The sequence below is a fragment of the Nelumbo lutea genome, chromosome 1 (assembly GCF_056320005.1).
Source record: "Nelumbo lutea isolate HS-2025 chromosome 1, American lotus-T2T, whole genome shotgun sequence".
Taxonomy (NCBI): Eukaryota; Viridiplantae; Streptophyta; class Magnoliopsida; order Proteales; family Nelumbonaceae; genus Nelumbo; species Nelumbo lutea.
In genome coordinates, this window is record NC_142684.1 from 67,020,861 (window position 1) to 67,043,680 (window position 22,820).

The following is a 22,820-nucleotide window of genomic DNA, read 5'->3' on the forward strand; positions in this document are numbered from 1 at the left end:
TGAGGAAAGCACTATACGGCCTCAAACAATCTTCGAGAGCATGGTTTGGAAGGTTTACAAAGGTGATGCTTGTACAGGTTACAAGCAAAGTCAAGGTGACCACACATTGTTTATCAAACACATAGCCTCAGGGGGAGTTACTGCACTATTAGTCTATGTGGACGATATAATCGTTACTGGGAATGATAAAAAGGAGAAGGAAGCATTGAAAAACTGCCTTTCCAGAGAATTTGAGATAAAAGACTTGGGGAGACTAAAGTATTTTCTTGGAATTGAAGTTGCACTTTCTAAACAAGGCATCTTTATCTTTCAACATAAGTATGTTGTTGATCTTTTGAGAGAAACAGGAAATGTGGCATGTAAACCAACTTCAACGCCTATAGATCCCAATCATAAACTTGGAGAAGCCATCGAGAATGCAAGTGTAGACAAGGAGATGCTCCAAAGACTGGTTGGAAAACTCATTTATCTTGCACATACACGGCCAGATATTGCATACGCTGTAAGTGTAATAAGTCAGTTTATGCATAATCCTAAAGAAGTTCATTTGCAGGCTGCTCATCGAATTTTGCACTATTTGAAAGCCAATCCAGGGAAATGAATTTTATTCAGGAGGAGTGGGGGACTGGCTCTTGAAGCATATACAGATGCCAACTATGTAGGATCTCCAGTAGATAGACGGTTCACTTCTGGTTACTGTACTTTCTTGGGAGGAAACTTAGTAACTTGGAGGAGTAAGAAGCAAAATGTAGTGGCTCGGTCAAGTGCAGAGGCTGAATTCAGGGCTATGGCACAAGGAGTGTGTGAATTACTCTGGTTGAAGATAATTTTAGAAGACCTGAAGATTCCATGAGAAGAGCCTATGAAACTGTTTTGTGACAACAAGTCAGCCATTAATATTGCTCACAATTCTGTTCAACATGACAGGACGAAGCACATCGAAATTAACCGACACTTTATAAAAGAGAAACTGGACAGCAAGTTGATTTGCACTCCCTATGTATCTACAAAAGGACAACTAGCCGATGTACTTACTAAAGGGCTCAATAGTACAGACTTTAGAAGAATTATAGCCAAGCTGGGAATGGAGGATCTCTATTCACCAACTTGAGGGGGAGTGTACTGGTGTAGATGTATATTTGGTAGTTAGCATTTATATTTGATAATTGTGTAAAAGTAGAATTATGTGAATATGTATTCCTAGGATTGTGGAAAAATATAATCTCTTAAATATGGGGATTAAAAGGGTTAGTCCCTTAATTATAGGGATTGATTAGTCCCTTAATTATAGGGATTGACTTAGAAAGTTTTTTTCTATTTATTGCAGCAACTTACTGTATAAATATGCCGATTGGCAATGGAATGAAGTAGATCGGTTTTCCACCATTTCAAACAATTCCCAACTTGAGGGGCAATGTCGAGTTTTGGGCTGATATAACATGTTTTTTATTTGCATAGCATAGTTAGGGAGTTATTGGGCCTTAGGCCCATTAGTTTATGCTTTAAGTTAAGAGTGTTTTTAAGTTCTCACAAGTAGCCGACTTACTAAGGGCATACTTGTCTTTATACTCTCTTTTATTTATTTGTATATAATCTAATGAAAGGGGCGGCCAAACCTAATTCTGAGCTTCTGCCATTCTCATCTATTTCTCATCTCTCTCTTTCTTAGCTGAAACCTTTTCTCCTCTTTCTTTTCTTCTTTCTTTTACAGTTTTTATATCAAAACAGGTTATCCAAACCTTTCTACTATTAGTAACTCTGTGAACTTTTATTAGATATCATAAAATAATGAAATATGTTAAAGTATGCCAGACAGTTCACATTTATAGGCTAGCATTATCTATGTACATTACATCCTTCAATAATTGCCCCCAAAATAGCTGATCCCCTCTAATCCCTTGTTTAGATAAGGCATCAGCTACATTGTTTGCTGATCTATTGGTTGAAGAAAAGCTAATATTTGATTCCTTTCGCCATGATTTTTATCTCCCTTGTTATGCTCTGATTTTGCCATGATTTTGGTATAGAGCAAACCCCTACCACTTTAGAGCCCTCTTCCACCTTCAGTGATCTATAATATTGAGTGATCTTCCCAGCCACAAGGCTTGTAACAGGATAGCATCTTAGTCCTTGTAGATCCTCATGATACATGGGCCTGGAGTAGATGGCTAACATGGAATCCTTACAGTCTGAATCCCAGCTTAGGACTGCAAAAAATTGGATTTAATCTAATTTGAATTCAAATCTGACTCATTCAAGTTGGACTTGGATATCTGTCAAGTCATAATTGGGTTGAATTGGATTTGAGTATTGAAGTTCTTTAGAATTTAGTTGGATTTGGGATTTAGATGAACTTATTTTTCCATTTATAATATATGTTTGTTTTATTTAGGTGTACTGATATTTCGATCGAATTGGATATCTAGATATGTAAGCAAATTAATTTCAAATCTGTTTGCTGGAGAACAACAGCCGAAGAAGAAGCCGAAGAAGAAGAAGAAGAAGAGAAGATTTGAGAATGGCGGCATTCACACTTCAGCCGGCCCTATAACCTTATATAGATGTTTACAAAGTAATGTTACAAGAATGGACTAGAATGCCCCTGATTATGATGGGACACCTAGACATAAAAGAAGAATAAAACAAGTTTAGGCTCGATAACTAAGGCCCAATAACTAAGAACTTAAAACATAAATAAGACTAACATAAACACTAAACCAATTGAACCAACACTCCTCAAGCTAAGCATGGATGTCAGTCATTTTTAGCATGCCGAGTAAGTCTAAGAATATCGTTGAAGCTAGTCCTTTTGTTAGCACATCTGCAATCTGCATCTCGGAAGGAGTATAAGGAATGCAGAGTTCCCTTGAGACTGTCCTTTCTCTAACAAAGTGTCGGTCAATCTCAATATGCTTCGTCCTATCATGTTGCACTGGTTTATTTGCAATGTTGATGGCAGTCTTGTTGTTATAGTACAACCTGAGAGGACACTCGACCTTTATCCTGAGCTCACCAAGAAGAGTCCTAAGCCACAATAGTTCAGCAACACCATGAGCCATAGCTCGATATTCAGCCTCTGCACTTGATCTAGCAACCACATTTTGCTTTTTACTTCGCCATGTAACCAAATTCCCTCCAACGAATGTGCAATACCCAGAAGTAGACTTCCTGTCTTCGAGTGAGAGGCAGATATATCGATTTCCCTACCAGTTTTTGGTATCTCTCTTTGTCAAGGTAGTCCTCTCCTACTGATTCCTATAGATCATGATTCTGTTCTATTGGAGTAACTGCTAGTCTACCTGTCTTCTCTAGAAGATCAAGGACGTACTTCCGTTGACATATATAGATGCCCTCTTGTGACCTAGCAACTTCAATTCCAAGGAAGTATCTCAGATGGCTCAAGTCTTTGATCTCAAACTCAGATGCCAAGAACTCCTTCAATCTTTTTATCTCTTCTAGATCATTCCCTGTAATCACCATATCATCCACATAGACGATGAGTGTCGTAAGTCTGCTATCCTGTTTCCTTATGAACTGTAGAAGATCAAGGCTGTAATCAGTCTTGAATCCTAAAAGGTTTTAGGTTTGTAAAGCAGAAGAGAAGATGAGAGAAAAGGAGAGAATAGAAGAGAAGCAAGAGAACACAAGTTGCTGAAAGGAGGGATAGATTCTAACTCTCCTGCCGCCACCACTTCAACTTAATATTTATATGTTATGCTAGTTACAGGAAAGGACACATCTGCCCTTGGTGTTTACATAACACTTAACAATATAAAACTGAAAAGTAAATAACTAGAATAACAGAAAAACATAACAAATAGACTAGGTACATTCTACCCTACGGACAGAGTGGCCCCACAGCTGTGGGGCCCACATCAGTTTCTCTACCCTCCCCCTCAAGTTGGGAGTAAATGTTTATCATTCCCAACTTGGATAGATCCGCTTCTAGCTTCTTTCTTGATACGGCTTTAGTGAGGATATCTGCTAGTTGCATACTGGAAGTGATGTAAGGGAGGCATACTTCTTTAGATGAGACCCTCTCTCGTACAAAATGCCGGTCAACTTCAATGTGTTTGGTTCTGTCATGCTGCACTGGGTTATGTGCTATATTAATGGCTGATTGATTATCACAATACATCATCAGAGGCTTCTCATACTCAATACCCAACTCCTCAAGTAGAGATCTTAGCCATAGGATTTCAGCCACTCCGTTGGCCATGGACCTGTATTCTGCTTCAGCACTTGACCGGGAGACAACACTCTGCTTCTTACTTCTCCAGGAGACAATGTTTTCTCCCACAAGGGCACAATATCCTGAGGTAGACCGTCTGTCATCAAAACTCCCAGCCCAATCGGCATCTGTATAGACCTCCACCTTCATGTGGTTATTGTTCTTGAACAGTATACCTCTACCCGGGCATCTCTTCAAGTATGCTAGTATTCTTTCTGTTGCTAGAAGGTGCGTGGTTCTAGGAGAATGCATGTACTGACTGACAACACTAACTGCATAACTGATATCTGGCTGAGTGAGGCACAGATATAGGAGCTTTCCCACTAACCGTTGGAACATAACTTTGTCTTCAAGCAGCCCTCCACTCTCTGCACTAATCCTGTGGTTCTGTTCAATGGGTGTATTTGCAGGTTTGACACCCAGCTTTCCAGTTTCAGCCAATAGATCTAAAACATATTTCCTCTGTGAGACAAAGATCCCCTGTTTAGATCTAGCAACCTCAATACCCAAAAAAATACCGTAGTGGACCCAGATCTTTCACCTCAAACTCTTGATGAAGGAGTTGTTTGAGGGACTCAATCTCATGGCTGTCATTTCCTGTCACCACAATATCATCAACATATACTGCAAGTAGTGTCAGTGAAGACTCCACCCTCTTGATGAACAGTTTATGATCTGACCGGGCCTGTACATAACCGAACTTCCCAAGAGCTAGTCTGAATCTGTCGAACCAAGCTCTAGGTGACTGCTTCAAACCATACAATGCCTTATTGAGCCGGCAGACCTTCTTACCTGTCTCTGTATCATAGTATCCAGGAGGCAACTGCATGTAAACCTCTTCCTGCAAGTCCCCATTCAGGAAGGCATTTTTAACATCCATTTGGTACAAAGGCCAAGTGTGGCTTGCTGCCAGAGATAATAAAACCCGAATGGTGGTCATTTTGGCTACCGGGGCAAACGTCTCCAAGTAATCTATACCATAAGTCTGAGTGAACCCTTTTGCAACTAGCCGAGCTTTGTACCTCTCAATGGAACCATCTGCATTGTGCTTTACAGTAAATACCCATCTGCATCCAATTGGTTTCTTTCCTTTGGGTAAGTCAACTAGCTCCCAGGTATTATTTTTCAACAGGGCATCCATTTCAACTTGCATTGCACCTCTCCACTCTGGGACTGATAGAGCCTTTTGCACTGTTCTTGGAATAGGGACATTGGAAATGGAACTAAGGTAGGACCTATAGGTAGGTGATAGGCGCTCATAGGATAAAAAATGGGAAATACAGTGGGCTGTAGATGTGGTACAATGTCGTTTCCCTTTACGGACTGCAATCGGAAGATCAAGGTCATCTGTAGGAGGTGAAATGGCAACAATAGAAGAAGTCTCTGTGGGTCCTGGGACTGTAATGCCTGGACCTGGAGCCGCAGATGTGATTGGAGCTGGCCTGGACTGCTGATGATCGGGATCAACCTGCCTGCACCGCCTGTGATAGACCCTCAACTCCTGATCCCTCTGACCATCCTCACCATTGCAGCTCCCCCTCAACTCCTGATCCCTCTGGCCACCCTCACCATTGCAGCTCCCATCACCCAATGGAATAGGTAAAGGAACTACCCCACTCTCACTGTTCTCCCCTTGAAGACATGGACCTAAACCCCTACTCTCACTGCTCTCCCCCTGAGGAGAAACCCGAGGATAATAGGGTGTCTCCTCAAAGAAAGTGACATCCATGAGACGAACTTCCTCCCTGAGACAGGATCATAGCAGCAATATCCCTTTTGAGTTCGTGCATAACCAAGGAAAATGCATTTGGAGGCCTTGGGTTCAAACTTGGAGTGATGGGGTCTGAGAAGCTGAACAAAGCAGGTACAACCGAATGTCTTAAGGGGAATAGAAAACAACTCCTCATGTGGGTATAGAAGGGAAAAAGGAGATCGCAAATCAAGAACCTGGGAAGGAATCCGATTAATAAGATAGACCGCCGTGAGGATAGCATCACCCCAGAAGCGATTAGGGACATTGGAGGTAAACATAAGACTTCTAGTCACCTCCAAGATGTGCCTATTCTTCCTTTCTGCAACCTCATTCTGCTGAGGTGTATGAGGGCAAGAGCTCTGATGGATAACCCCATGTGTAAGAAGGTAAGATGCAAATGACTTAGAAAAGTACTCCTTTGCATTATCAGATATAAGAACTTTAATCTTGGCATCAAACTGGGTTAGGATCATTTGGTGAAAGTTTTGGGTCAGGACGGGAACCTCATCTCGTGAACGCATAAGATAAACCCAAGAAAACCGGGTATGGTCTTCAACAAATAACAAAAAATATTTGTACCCACCCATAGAAGGAATGTGATATGGCCCCCAAACATCCGTATGCACGAGATCAAAAGGACGATTACTCCTTTTATTACTCAATGAATAAGAGTTTCTACAATGTTTAGCAAACTCACAGCTTTCACATTGCAACTGGGACAACTCAACAGACTCAAACAAAGTAGGAAACAAACTCTTTAAGGATCGAAAAGACAAATGACCCAATCGGTTATGCCAAAGCATAACCGAACTCACACTCTGGGAAACAAGTGACCTCTTACCCACTGACTCTTCCCGATGAGAACTCTCCCCGAGCAGATAGATCCCATTCGTCTCACGACCAGTCCCAATCACCTTTTTCGTCTCCAGGTCCTGAAAAACACACCGGTCAGGGAAGAAAGTTACTGAGCAGTTCATGTGTTTGGTAATACTACTGACTGAAAGGAGGTTAGTATCAAGCTTAGGAACATGTAAGACAGAAGACAAGGAGATCGTATCTGATAACTTAATGTCCCCCTTCCCAGAAATAGGAACCAGGGAGCCATCAGCAATAGATACTCTATCCCTACCAGATGACAAATGGTAAGAGGTAAACAATGAAGGCAAGCTAGTCATGTGGTCGGATGCACCTGAATCTATTACCCAACAAGGTTCAGTAGTACCTGGAGCTGAGGCATGATAGGCTGAAGCTAGAGTACCTGAATTTACAGTTGTAAGCTGACAACCCATCTCAGAAACACTACCATAACTGATGCTCCCAAAGCTGCCTTCTGCCTGATTTTTAAATTCCATCTCGGTCAAGTCTTAAAACAGCACTTGGACTACCAATCACAACCAAAAACAGTATAGGCCTGATTTGTATTCACAGTGTATGTGCACAATTGGGATAACTCTGATATGAAACCAACAAACAAACACAACAGTGGCTGTCCGTAGAGCTCTAACCCCTTTAAGAGAGTTCGAAAACCCCAAAAAACTCTGAAAAACAGCTTAGAAGGAGGTCTGATTTGCCTTTGCAGAATTAGGGTTTTAATCAGTCCTTAAAGTGATCAATTCAGTTGCATAATCTAATCAGTACTGTATAGATAGACTTGCAGTAGGGTTAATATGAAACCCTAGAATCTGATCAATGCCACCAATAAACCTGAGGACAGCTCTAGGTAGATCACAAGGTTCAGTCCAGCACTAGGGCTTGCCGCAAGATCACTTTCAAACTCTAGTGCAGAAAGCAACAAGGCTGAGACAGTTACCCACATGACTGTTACCACCTCCCGCAAGATTGATAGGCTGTTGCCACCTCCCGCAAGATCACTTCAACCTATCTTAGAAAAGTAAATGACTTACAAGAAAAGAATTGATCTGAAAGCTGAAAGCTGAAAGCTTATCTGAAACTGATCTGATCTGAAAGGACAGTTACTTTTCAAACAGAGTCAAGGAAGTAAGTCTGAAAGCTGATCCGAAACTGATCTGATCTGAAACTGATCTGATCCGATCAGAAATACCAACACAAAACCGATGTGATCTGAAACTGGTCTGATCCGATCAGGAATACCAACACAAAACTGATATGAAATCAATCGCCTATCAATCTGAGATATTGTTCTCTGAAACCACTACTGTGGGGCCCACTACAGTGACAGCAAAAATAGGGTTTCAACTGTAGGTTTAAGGAAAATTAGTGATCTGAAATCACTAAAGTGCTCAGCTGCACTCTCCAAGCAGTCCGCACCAGTGGGACTTGTCGTAGGGCACTGTGAAACCCTAAAAACTAATCCCCTTTGAAGAGGAGGGTTCGGCCCAACAATCAAACCCTAGACACAAACTTAATCACAGTTCGGCAAGCCAAACCCTAGAGCAAACTTGAACACAGTTCGGCCCCTCTTTCTAGATAGGTCGAACCTATCTCGGCTGATTGCAATCTCTAAAAATCAGTATAGAAACAAACTTACTTATTGATTACCTGCCTTCGGTGTACTGTCTTCTAGGGTTACCTGAACCCTAACCTTCGCTGCCTCTTCCTGATTACCAACTCTCTGCAGGCTGCGACAAGTCTTCAATTGCTGCGAACCTCTCCTGGTAATCTCCAAGATTCAGCCGCCGAAAAACTTCTTCAAGACTTCCAGCCCTAGCTAGTTCTCATGTGGTCAGCTGGACTAGATACACATGAGAAGCCCTAGATAGGCTCTGATACCATGTAGAAGATCAAGACTGTAATCAGTCTTGAATCCTAAAAGGTTTTAGGTTTGTAAAACAGAAGAGAAGATGAGAGAAAAGGAGAGAATAGAAGAGAAGCAAGAGAACACAAGTTGCTGAAAGGAGGGACAGATTCTAACTCTCCTGCCGCCGCCACTTCAACTTAATATTTATAAGTTATGCTAGTTACAGGAAAGGACACATCTGCCCTTGGTGTTTACATCATAACACTTAACAATATAAAACTGAAAAGTAAATAACAACTAGAATAACAGAAAAACATAACAAATAGACTAGGTACATTCTACCCTACGGACAGAGTGGCCCCACAACTGTGGGGCCCACATCAGTTTCTCTACAAGAACAAAGTATGATCTGCACCACTTTGAGTGTATTCCACTCTCTTCATGGCCCCACAGAGCTTCTCAAACCAAGTTTGAGGAGACTGCTTCAGACCATATAATGCTTTCCTTAGTCTACACACTTTCCCATCAAAACCATAACCTGGTGGAGGATCCATGAATACCTCTTCATGTAGATCGCCATTTAGGAAAGCGTTCTTCACATCCAACTGATGTAGCTCCCATGAGAAGTTTGCAGCTGATGGCAATAGAACCCGGATTGTGTTGAGCTTTGCGACTGGAGCAAATGTCTCTTTGTAATCAATCCCTTCCTTTTGAGTAAACCCTTTCGCCACTAGTCTGGCCTTGTATCTTTCAATGGACCCGTCCTCCCTATGCTTCACAGTGAACACCTACTTGCATCCCACAGTGCTCTTCCCTTCTGGTAGATCCACTAATTCCCAAGTCCTGGCTTTCATTTCTTCATTCATAGCCTCTCTCCATCTTGGATCAGACGCTGCCTCTAAGTACGTAGTAGGGACATGCACGAAAGAGAGAGTAGACACAAAGGAATAATAACGAGGAGATAAACGTGAGTAAGAAACATATTTAGCAATGGGGTGTCGGATAGTACAAGAACAGGTAGACTTACGAAGAGCAATAGGGAGATCCAAATCAGAAGTATGAGTGATAAGATTAACTGGAGTTGTTGAGACAGATTGATCCGAGTCCGATTGGTTGCTGTCATGAGTTGGAGGGTCTTTTTTCCTTCTGTTGTAGGTGATTTTTGTATCTTTTTGTTGCCTACTAGTGTCCTTAGTTACATCTGCAGCATCAAGAGTGGTAACAGGTTCAATGGGAGTCTCACTAGATTCACTTGGGATGCTACAACTAGGAGGATCAGGAGGAGAAGATGGAAGGCCCGAGGCTGAATGAGGCACAAAAAAAGAGGGAGAATAAGAATCCTCTTCCATCCCACTAGTCTCCCCTTAAAGAGGATTCTGGGAAGAATGAAAATAGGATTGAGACTCAAAAAGTACCATATATTTTGTGGCGTATTTCTTCTTGGTAACGGGATCATAACACTTGTAACCCTTCTATGTAGGAGAGTACCTTATAAAGATTCCTTTCGTAGCCCTAGGATCCAATTTGGTCTTCTTTGGATCCTTTACATGAATAAAACATACACAACCAAAGACTCTAGGTGGAAGAGGAAAGTCTGGAAGATTAGGGCAAAGGATAGAGAAAGGAGTTTTCATACCCAACACCTTGGATGGCAACCGGTTTATCAGATATGATGCGGTAAGAACTGCTTGAGACCAATAGTGCTTGGGAACCTTGTGCTGAAATAGTAAAGCTCGAGCGGTCTCCAATAAGTGTCTATTTTTGCGCTCAACAACCCCATTCTGTTGAGGGGTACTAGCACAAGATGACTGGTGTAGCATACCTGCATCCTCCATGAACAGGTTCAAGGATCTTTCAAAATATTCAGCAACATTGTTTGAACGGAATTGCTCTTCTTGTCAAATTGAGTTTCAATTATTTTACAAAATGCCATGGTTATCTGTGGCACTTCATCTCATCTTTTTAACAAGTAGATCCATGTGCATCGTGAATAGTGATAAATAAAACTGATAAAGTAACGAAAGCCATCTACAGAAACAAGAGGTGAAGGGCCCCAAACATCAGAATGGACCAAATCAAAAGGAGCTTGAATTTCATTACTAGAAATTGGATAAAGAGTTCTACATTGTTTTGACAACTGAAACACTTCACAAACTAAACTTTGAATACCCTTGACTAATTCAGGAAACAATCCTTGCAACCATGAAAAAGGTAAATGACCTAGCCTAGCATGCCACAAGTATAACCTAGCTATTGACTCCTCATTATTCTGACTACTAGCAATAGATGATTGTAAGGCCGAACTAGTGTCTGCATCAAAATAGTAGAGACCTCCACACTCATGACCGCTCCCAATCGTTCTCTTCGTCAGTCTATCCTGAAAGACACAATGAGTAGGAAAGAAAGTTATGCTACAATTTAAGTTCTTGGTAAGCTTTGAAACAGATAAGAGATTGGAAGTAAGATTGGGAACGTGTAGAACAGATTTAAGAGAAAGGTCCTTGCTTAGGTCAACCCCCCCCCCCCCCCCCTTCCCAAAGATGGTGGAGAGAGAACCATCAGCAACTCTCATCTTATATTGGCCAGACATCAAATGATAAGAAGAAAATAAAGAGGACATGTGTGTCATGTGGTCAGTTGCATTGGAATCAATAATCCAAGAAGTAGACTCTATAGAACTAGTTGCACTATAAGCAGAGACAATACCTGATCTGGGAAGAGAGGTGGAAGCAAGGGAATTAGTCCTTAGACGGGTTAAGGCCCGGCTAAGGACCTCTACCTCATCAGCAGTGAAATCCAAGGACCCGGTGTGTGGGAATCAGCAGTCTGTCCCATGGGAGGAGGTGTAACTATAGATGTGTTCTTCGGCCTCTCACCACTGTGACTAGTAACAAGGTTCCCACTTGCTATTTGATTCCTCTGAGGCTTCTTGTCTTTCCTGAACATAGCTGGTTCAGATGAGGATAACGAATCCAACAAGTCTCTTTTACATGCCTTTCACCTCCACAATGAGTGCACTTAAGATGCCTCTTGTCTGAGTGCTTGCTTCCTTTTTGGTTTGAAGAAATCAAGGCTGAATGTTCAACAAGCTGTATTTGAGTGTCAACTTGCATCTCTTTCCTCCTAACCTCTTCATTCCTTACTAGATAGTAGACATGGTGTAAATCTGGCATTTCATCCCTTCCCAAAATTTGAGACCTTATGCTCTCATACATTGGGTTTAAGCCAGCCAAGAACTTAAAGGCTCTACCTTCTTCAATTTATGATGATCAAGTTCTTCCCATAGTCCTTCTAGGGTTGCAAAATAAGTTGCAACTGTCATATCTCCTTGTCTCAATGCAGCAATGTCTTGGTTTAGCCTATAGATTCTTGCATTGTTCTTTCTTTGTCCATAAGTTTTAGACACTTTCTCCCAAATCTTAGCTGCAGTGGGAAAGTGTTGAACAGTCATGGCCACACTTGGAGTCATCGAAGCAAGTAGCCAGGACATAACAATAGCATTTTCCTTACACCATATTGCGTACTCCACACTACCCACTTTAGGTTCCTGCTTCTGTCCATCTAAATAACCTGTAAGTTCCCGGGAAGTAATGAAGAGCATGGCTGAAACAGACCATTCCCTGAAGTTATATTCATCCAACAATACACTGGTGATCTGCAAGCTGTGCAGATTTGGGTTTTCCAGATTAGAAGACCTCCCACCAGTTCTATTATCCCTAGAAGACACTTCTCCCGATATTGAAGACATCTCCTTCCTCTTACAGTGATCACAATTGAAAACTCAGTACAAAGAACACGATTTCGACTTACCAAAGCTGTTACAAGTCTGAGAACCCCTTGTAACAGGTCTGAAACCAAGAACAACCCACCCTTGTACTATGCTGAACACTTCTGGACTGGGCTTTGACTTCTGCTGTCGTAGACTGTGACCACCCTTACGATCTGTACTAGGACTGTCTAACTCAGTCTTTCCACCTAGATCTGTTCCACACAGATCTCTCTTAGCAGCCGAATGGCTACTACCTGCTGCAGGGTTTCTAGTAGGGCATCAACTTTTGGAACAAACTCCCCTTGGGCCCTACAACCAAGGGAAACCCTAGATACAGACCTTGCTGTGTTCTATGGTCAGCCCTAGGGTTTCTTCACAGTGGTCAAGATAGGAGAGAGAGAAAAAAAAAGAAGGAATAGAGAAGTGGAGAAAAGAGGCGGCTGTAACCAGTCAGACCGATTAAGTGCTCTGATACCATGTTTGCTGGAGAACAGCAGCCGAAGAAGAAGAAGAAGAAGAAGAAGAAGAAGAAGATTTGAGAATGGCGGCATTCACACTTCAGCCGGCCCTATAACCTTATATATATGTTTGCAAAGTAATATTACAAGAATGGACTAGAATGCCCCTGATTAGTGATGGGACACCTAGACATAAAAAAAGAATAAAACAAGTTTAGGCCCGATAACTAAGGCCCAATAACTAAGGCCCAATAACTAAAAACTTAAAACATAAATAAGACTAACATAAACACTAAACCAATTGAACCGACAAAATCTATGTTTTACATATCCATTGGATATTGGACTGAATTTGGATCTTTCTGATTGGATATTCAATCGATCACGAATGTTGACTTTGTTGGGTCCAACAAGAATGGCCTCCCTTATCAAAACCAGATAAGGGTAATGTTCATAGTTTTCCTAGATTCTTGGAGAGTTTGTGTTGGGGGAGTGTGGGTATTGGTTTGTCCCATAAAACAGATGTATCTAGTTATGATGTAACACCTGCAATATAAGCTCCTTGTGTGTCTTTTTTGCTTACTTTAATAGTATAGATAGCACTTTCCTTCCAAAAGAAAAATTTAGGGGCTTAGAGCTAGGGTCTGTTAGATATTCATGATTGTCCCTCTTCATGATATTTTTACGGCATAACAAAACAATTATATAAGTGGATGTCCTTTTCCAGGGCCTTATACTTGCTGAACACCGTATTCAGTTGTGTGATCTAGCTTGCAGAAGCTCTTCATTCATAATGGTGGATCCGTGGGAGGTAAGCCTCTGTGTGTGCCATTTGTCTACAAACAAAGTTTTATGTCTTAAATTGTTCATTTTTTTTTAATTATCCTAGCTTTTGTATATGGATCTCCATTCATTGACGGATATTATTCTCTTGTGGTGGCAGTTAGTTATGGTACATAATTCATGCTAGGCTGCTAGGGCACAAGTTAGGTGAGGCCTAATCTGAAGTATACTGATCTAACCTAACCTTTATGTGGCCTTGGGCTGGAGAGTTTCTTTGGATTGATAATAAATACTTCATTAGTAATAAGAAAACACGTGAATAAAAGAAACTAGAAAGAATAAGAGTGGAAATGAACATATTTTTAGTTACTCAGGAGTAGCCCCAGTAGGTGATAAAATGAGGGAAAGTAGACTAAAATCGTTTGGTTACTGCAGAGAAGACTGTCTATAACACTAATGAGAAGAAGTGATATTTTTCTAGTTCTTTCTTGAAATGGTAAAGTATTGCTTTAATATCAAAAAAGGGATACAACTATTGGCAATGTACACCCATTTTGTGTTAAGGATTATAATGCACCCCTATCAAAAAGTCAATCTAACCCTCTAAGCTCCTTGTGCACTAGCATCCATAAACATATTAATCATTTAACCTTTCCCAATATTACTAGATTTGATGCACATGAATTCTCAAAAATCTGAGCATTCCTTTCTCCCCAAAGACGCTAGAGCACAGCCATATGAATCAATCCCCATACAATTCTCTTGCTTTTGCTATTACCCTCAATCTGCCAGCTCAATAAAAGAATGGGGGAAAACATGTTAACCTAGCAGTTCGAACAAGGAGAGCAAGCACAACTTTAGGGGTGTCAATAGAATGAATCGACCCCCACCCCCAAAGAATCCTATATATATTAATTATATGTACAATTACAATAGAACCCTTTTGAAAGAAAGAAATAAAAGAATATGTAGAGTACAACATGGACTATAATAGTGCAATACATCAAAATGCTCCACACTCCCCCTCAAACTGATGCGAGGTCATAAGCATCAGTTTGCTCAACAATCTGCATATTTGAGGTTACATGTGGAAGAGAGATAGAACCAACAAGAAACGTGTTTCTAATAAAGTGACAATCCACCTCAATGTGTTTAGTTTTCTTATGGAAAACTGGATTAGAAGCAATCTTGATAGCACTAGTGTTATTTGAATAGAGAGGAATAGGTGTAGGAAGATGGACACCATGATCTGCAAAGAGGGATTGTAGCAAGACTATCTTGCTACAAACAAATGACATGGCTCTATACTCTGCTTCAGTAGATGACTTGGGATGAACACCACGATTTGCAAAGAGGGATTGTAGTAAGACTATCTTGCTACAAACAGATGACATGGCTCTATACTCTGCTTTAGTAGATGACTTGGAGGCTGTTTTTTGTTTCTTGCACTCCCAAGTGATGAGGGGATCACCCATAAAGACACACAACTCAATAGTAGAATGACGGGTGTTGAGGCAACCTTCCCAATCTGCATCAACATGGGCCCACAATTGAATAGGAGAGGAGGAAGATAAGAAAAACCCTTGTGATAAAGTACCATGAACAAAATGAATAATCCAATGAACAACAATCATATGAGTTTGATGAGGGGCAGAAACAAATTGACTAACAATCTGAACTGCACGAGAGATGCCATGATGAGTCATGGTAAGATAAATGAGAGACCCCACAAGTTGTCGATATAGAGTAGCATATGAAAACAATGAATCTTTTGACTTAGATAACTTAACATTTCAGCTCTAAAGGAGTATCAACTTGCTTGTCATCAGTAAGACCAACAAGTTTGACAAGATCAGGAGCACACTGTCTCCTTTAGCTAACCATGAAGGAAGGCATTCTTCACATCCAACTGGAATATAGACCAAGAATGCACAACATACAGAGCCAAGAAAATATGAATTGTAGTAATCTTGGCAACTAGGGCAAACGTCTCTTCATAGTCAATACCATATTTCTATGTGTACCCCTAAGCAACAAGTAGGGATGGTAACTGGGCGGGTTCAGGGAGGGTTTTGTAAATTATAGACCTTACCCGCCTCCCTAAACCTCCCAACCCATACCCACCCAAAACCCGTAGAGGGTTGTATTTTGAGAATCCAAACCCTACCCGCACATGAAAACGCAAAACCATCCTCGATCCTACCCTCCCCGTATTCAAGGGTAGGGCAGGTTGGATTTAGATCCCGTATCTAATTTCCTATTATTTATTGTTATATATAAGTAATAAATAAGTAAATTTACACAAATAAACTATAAAATTTCCAATTATTTGATTAAGACATGTAGAAAACACATGAACTATCAATTATCTTTCATGTAAAATTCAAAATATTATCAAATTCAACACTTGGTACATAAAGTTTATATGCTTTCTAACAATATGTGGGTCAGGGAGGGTCGGGTTTAGCCTAATACCGTACCCTACCTGTACCTGTATGGGTTGTAGAATACTAAAATCCGTACCCACCCCAAAACCTGTCCTTCAAGCAAAAAAACCCACCCCATCGAGTAGGGTAGGGGTGGGTACCCACCGGGTAGGGTAGAAATTGCCATCCCTAGCAACAAGATGAGCTTTGTATCTATCTAGGAAACCACTAGAATTCAACTTGATAGTGTAAACCCATTGGCTCTCAATGATATAAGCATCCAAGGGTGTAGGCACAAGATCCCAAGTGTCATTCTCATGTAAAGCATGAATCTCTGCATCCATGGCTTCTTTCCAGTGTGGACTTCTATGGCTTGCTGGTTTGAGCAAGGAATATATGTGGAGGATAAAACAACAGACAATGAGCTATGGTTTTTAGGAAAATCATAGTGGTTAGGAAGCCTAGAGAGACAAGTAAAACAATGAAAAGAAAAAAAGGAACTAATGTGGGATATAAAGGAGGGGTATCTGAAGAGGGAGAACCACTTATAAAGCAGTAGTAGGGTGATGGTCTGAATCGAGAAGAAGGGGGGTCGTAGGTGCAGGATCTAGAGCACGTAGCCATTTTCGAGAGAAGACGAGGAAATCGTTCATAGCAGTTGGAGGAAAAAATCCTATGAATTAAAGTTTTGTAAAATGGAAACAGATGGTGGATGCAATCTTGCAACTCCAGCAAAGGAGATATGATTAAGGAAAACAACATTATGAGAGACACGGATACGGCGAATAGATGGATCATAACAAAGAAATCCCTAGGCTTGTAGTTAGGAATTTATTCCACAAAGGCATACATAGTAATATGAGCAAATAACTTAGGGTGTTCATGAGGAAGGTGAACAAAACAGAAAAATCCAAATAAATGGAGACTAGACAGATCTAGAGAACAACCGAACAATTTCTGATAGGGAGATATATTACCAAGAACAAAAGAAGGAACTTAGTTGATAAAAACATAGCCCTACTTGTTGCCTCTACCCAGAAAGAAGGCAGAGCATGAGACTCCTATAGTAAGGTGATGTAGGAGCATGTGGGGCCTACATGTAACCCCACTAACAGCTGGTTATTGGGGCAGCCAAGATAGTTATTCATCTTGTTTTCTTATTTTCTCGAGTTATGTATCTTATATGAACTTTATCGTTGGTTGTTAGTGTCATAGACATATTTTAAGTTGGGTCATGTGATTGTCATATAAGTCACTTAAGTTGGGGTATTTTGGTCAAATTGTGTGCTTTTTTTGATAGATTTGGCCAAATTGTGTTAGGGCGTTGCTTTGCTGGGAGGTAGTTATATAAGTCATATATCATGTTTGTAGAAGGATCTTTTTGCTGTTTTCAAACCCCAAATGCATAAACTATCCATTGAAGTGGTGATTTCAGCCCTAAAGGTGGGTTCTTTATTCCAACTTCAAGTGTATTGTTTCACCTCAAGATTTATCACTTGCTGCCATTTTCTGTTGGTTTTATAACTTTTGTTACATCTCCTCATAACACTAAGTATGTGTCCGTTCTTTCACTCAGCCACTCTAGTTTGCTAGGAGTATCTGGATAGCTTCGTTAAGCTTGTATTCCATGGCTCTCTATATATACTAGAAAATCTTCACCAATGTTTTCTCTCATTGAATCTGAACGGAGAATACACATATGTAATAAATAGCCAAAATGTTGGAAAAACTTTTGAGTTGTACAAGAGAAAGTAAATCCATGTGTGCCTGGTGTAGTCATCAATGGATAGTACAAAATATTTGTATCCCATCCGAGAAAATAATAGATGAAGTCCAAACGTTATTATGAATAATTTCAAATTGAGAGGTAGCATGTTTAGATGTGTGAAGAAATGGCAAATTACGACCCTGATTCAAACAACAAGATACTGATGATGTATCAAAAGTCTATAAAGAAGGGATTTTATTTTTAACAAGACCAAAGTCAAACAAAAACTTTAATTTGTTAGAATGCGAATGACTTAAGCATTTATGCCATAAATCCCAAACATTGTTTCTTTACTGAAAACAAAATTAGAAGAACTAAAATAAGCTAACGATGTTGTCGTTTGAGACTTTTCGAACTCTAATTCAAATAGATGGCCCTGCCTATGCCCCTTATCTTTCACCTTTCTAGTATACCAGTCCTGAAGCAAAAAACCATCATGAGATAATGTGAGAATATGACCTTCATCAACAAGTTGACCAACTGAAATCAGGTTAGTGGTAAGGTTAAAAACAAAGAAGGTCTTGGTAAGAGGGAAGGAAGTAGTAGGGGAAAGCTTAAGGGACAAATTATTACTACCAACGATTTTCAGTTTTTCACCATTTGCTGTAGCGATGTGTTTATGATGGGTTTCAGTGGATTCTCGGCCTTCTTAGTTCTCTTCTTCCATCGGCTCTTCTTTCATCTGGAGGAATTGGTCCTCTCCTGTTGGCGAATCCCCTTGCTATTGTTGTTTCAAAAATAGTTATCCCATTCCTGCCTGTCTTGCGGCACATGCGGTACCAGCTCTTGTTCTTGATGTGGCTCTTTCAGAAGTTGCAGAAGATAGTATAGATGCTCCTGTTCTTTCTGCGGCAGTTGTGGATGCGCTTTACTTAAGCTATTTGAAGGTTCAGAGTAGGTTCTTATCATATGATTGATAGCTCTAGAATGAATGATCAAAATAGGAGAAGAACAATAATTTGAGAACTCATCAAATAAGCCAATAGCAGAGAAAGCATGAGAAATAGCAAAAGATACCCACTGCCAGATCCTTTCCTCATCTATTGATGCAAAATATTCACCTTTAGCAGAAGAATCATATTTGGTAGAAGAGATATCAATGATCTGTTCCTCAGTTGCTTGATATGCGCATGGTTGACAGTCTACAATAATGTGACCATGCTGTATGCAATAAGTGCAAACATTCTTCTTGTTGTAGTGGAAATGTGGGATGCAATGTGTCCAATGCCCTTACACTCATAGCATTGTTTTTTAGAGAAGTTGTTACTAGTTGATTTCCTATTCCTTTGTGCTATAAAAGCAATGTCAGCTACAGAATCTATTTATTTCCCATCAATATTTGCTACAGTTTAGAAGTCTAGTCTCCTCTCTCATAGGGGGTGAGCATTATTTGGTTAAAACCAAAAAACCGAACCAAAAATTTTGGTTTTGGTTTCAGTTTTTAGAATTAGAAATTCGGTTAACCAAAAACCCAAATTAACCAAACTTTACTATATAACATGTAATGTATAATATATAATATATTTATATATTAAAATACAATATAATGAAATTTGATTTCATTATATATATTGATTTCATTATATATATTATATGTTATAATATGTATATATAATATAATATAGTATATATTATTGAAATTCGGTTTTAATTGAAATAACTGAAAACTGAACTGGAAATTTTGGTTTCGGTTATTTTGGTTTTTCTATAATTCAGTTTCGGTTTGGGTTTCATTTTTTTAATTTGGTTTTTAACCGAATAAACAGAATGCTTACCCTACTCTCTCAACAGTTCTCCCATCACTGAATCCAAATTAAGAACCTCTACTCAAAATATTAGATCTTATTATCTCATACTTAGGCCTAAGCTTCATAAGAAATTGGTTCACTTCTCTCTTTGAAGATACCTAACACACTCTGAAGAATCTGAAGGATCAATATGAACTAATTCATATTCAACCCACAAGTCAAGAAACTTGGCATATCCCCCTAACAATAAGCAAATATTTCAGAATCCATTTGGTACTATCTTGACATGTTGGGTTGATGGTAAACCTTCTTCAAATAAGCTTACATCTCATAATTTATTTGCATTCTCCTCATAGATATGGCAATATGAGACATTATTGAACTGAGAATCCAAGAAGCTTGTTTCCCATTATCAAGCTTCCATTGTGCAAAAGCCTTGGCCTTAGATTTATCTGGTTTGGTAACTGTCCCATTCAAATAAATCTCCAGGCCTTTTCCGTCAACAAGGAAATCAAAATGGAACTTCCACATGCTGTAGTTGGTTTCATCAAACTTCACCGGAATAATATCAGCCTTCTCAGCCATTTTGAAGAATAAACACAGTCCAGAAACAAGATAACGGCACTGAAATGGATGCTAAAACTGAGAGAAAATGAGTAACCAATCACCAAACTTGATCAAGAACCAGTCTAGGCATGAGGGAGGATACCCCACCACTGAAAGAAAAGGGATTTTCCAAAAGAAAGGCCTAAAGGGCTAGGTTTAAGAGTTGACAGTCTCAAAAAGGAAAGTTGCAGGACTGTCAACTCAAAGAATGGGTCCAAGCCATTCTAAAAACTGATTGGAACTTGAAACCAATAAAGAGAATCTCAAAAGTAGGCCAAGGCGACACAAATTCTAGAGTATTAGGCCAAACCAATCAGCCAATTAGGAGAAAACAAAATAACACCAACCTGTTAGGCATCTTTTCCAGGAAAAACAGCAGTTCTTTGGGCTGATCGAAACAGAGCCCTCAAACCAGCAATCAATGGTGGAGAGAATAACTCTTGAACCACTCTTCTATACCAAGGATTCAAACTGGTTCCACTGCAGATCAACACACTTGTTCTGATACTTTGTTAACCTAGAAGTTTGAACAAGGAGAGCGAACACAAGTTCATGGCTATCAATAGAATGAATCAACCTCCACCCTCAAAGAGTCCTATATAATTATATATATTAATGATATGCACAATTACAATAAAGCACTTACAGGGCTGAGGCTGAAAGAAGGAAATAAAAGAATATGTATAGAGTACAACAGGGACTATAATAGTACAATACATCAAAATGCTCCACAAACATCCAACTCATCCCAAGGTGTCAGGACAGTACCCCACAGCTTGGCTGTATACGGGCAGTGCAAAAAAAAAAAAAAAAAAAGATGGATTGCAGTTTCCAACTTGTCTGAACAGAAAACATACCCCACTCGGTCCCCTACCCTACAGTTTTGCAAGTTGAAGGGTCTAGAAGAGGCCCATAAATTAACACTTAATATGGCATTGAACAGAGTGGAATGGTGGAACAGGATTCATGTAGATCACCCCATATAGTTGGGACAAGGCTTGATCAAGTTGATTAACTATTAAGAAAATGCACTAATATTAGAGCTCAACAAGTTTTTGATACATGTCCAAAACTTTTTTATTAAATAAAAATTTATTAAATAAAAGAAAGGTACAACTTTAATAGATTTCAAGGTAACACCTGACCAACTGAAACTAGGAAAACATGTTAACATTACGGACTGGGATCTCAAGAGCACCCCAGTAATTTTCTCCTAGATCTGCACTGCTAAATTGCTCAAATTCTGGTAGAATTGAGACCCAGCTTGAGACAAGCTTTCCAACTGAGGCCACCACAGCTTCAATGCCTTTTGACTTTTCCTCGAACAGTCTTTTGTTTCTTTCCTTCCATAATGTCCAAAACTAGAGACTTACAAAAAAGACGAAGGGTCATATTTTCCTCCCATTACAAGTAAAATGAAGCTGATCCATATCATCTAACAACAATCAGTCCTCACTCTATGAACTGATGTCTTAGATTGAATGCCAATCTTGTCAATGTCATTGATCCCATAAGTGTCATACCAAGTCCTGTCGATTGAATTGTTTTTGAATGTCAATCTCATCAAGTCTAGGCTACCAATAAAAAAGTTTATATTTTTAAGAAATTCAAGACATCCAACTCATACAAGAAAAGATATCTATTTATGTAGCATGACCAGAGGATTAGGGAAGTAGATAAGGGTGGTGGGATATGGAGAGAGGTTTAGGAACAAAGGGATAGGAGTCTGAAACATACAACCTTGAAGTAGTGTTTTCAACCCGTTGTTAATCCGGATGGTCAAACCATTCGAACCATCCCCCAGTCACAATTCTGGGTCTGGTTTTCCTAAAACCCAGGATTTGACAAAAGACTGATGACTTGGTCAAAACCCAGTCGACTTGGGTGGTGGAACTGTAGACCCGTTTGACCCAGTAATGGGTCACATGTTACCCACTAAAATGTTTGTCAACTTCTGGAGGCCTAACCTTTCCTTACTATTTTTGTCACCCCTTTTTGGCCTCAAATCCCAATTTTTAGTATTTTTTATAAATAAAAAATTAAAACTGAAAAATATAAATTAGACAAAATAATACATACATATGCTGATGTGTTACTCTGACCAGTCTGACCTGGATGGTTGAACTGGTGACCTGAACCCCAGAGGCACAAGCGGTTCAGCCTCCAGGTTGGTTTTTAAAACACTGCCTTGAACTAAAGCTTTTATTGGCTCATCTTAGGACTCTAATTTGGGATTGGAGTCACATTGTCACACCAGTCATTCAGAAATGTCACACTTTGGAAATAGTTGGAGTCACACCACCAAAGCATGTAGTGCTTAGCGAAAACAAATCCTATTTATTCAATTGACTTTGCTGAAAATAAAATAGTATCTGTATACATAATCTAAGCTTTCTTTCTAGTGAAGGGAACTACCATTAAAACACAATTGCTACTTCCTAACTAACCTTCCTAGGGGACTACAGCTTTAACTTACCATATATTTCTTAGTGTCTAAATACTTAACTTCAGAATTTCCAGGATGAATGTTGATATTTTCCGTGCTTCCTTCAAATGCTA

At 39.8% G+C, this 22,820-nt stretch overlaps 1 protein-coding gene across 3 annotated transcripts in view; it reads left to right on the plus strand.

Annotated features, from left to right (window-relative positions):
* Positions 1–22,820, plus strand: part of NMNAT (nicotinate/nicotinamide mononucleotide adenyltransferase) — a 52,911-nt gene that overhangs the window by 11,808 nt on the left and 18,283 nt on the right. For 2 of the 3 annotated variants that reach the window (XM_088966720.1, XM_088966721.1), the window contains one exon: positions 13,658–13,741. The exons of the other annotated variant lie outside the window; for it this stretch is intronic. In XM_088966720.1, the coding sequence (XP_088822846.1) occupies positions 13,658–13,741 (84 nt within the window). The remainder of the gene's footprint in view (positions 1–13,657; positions 13,742–22,820) is intronic. 3 annotated transcript variants of the gene reach the window in all.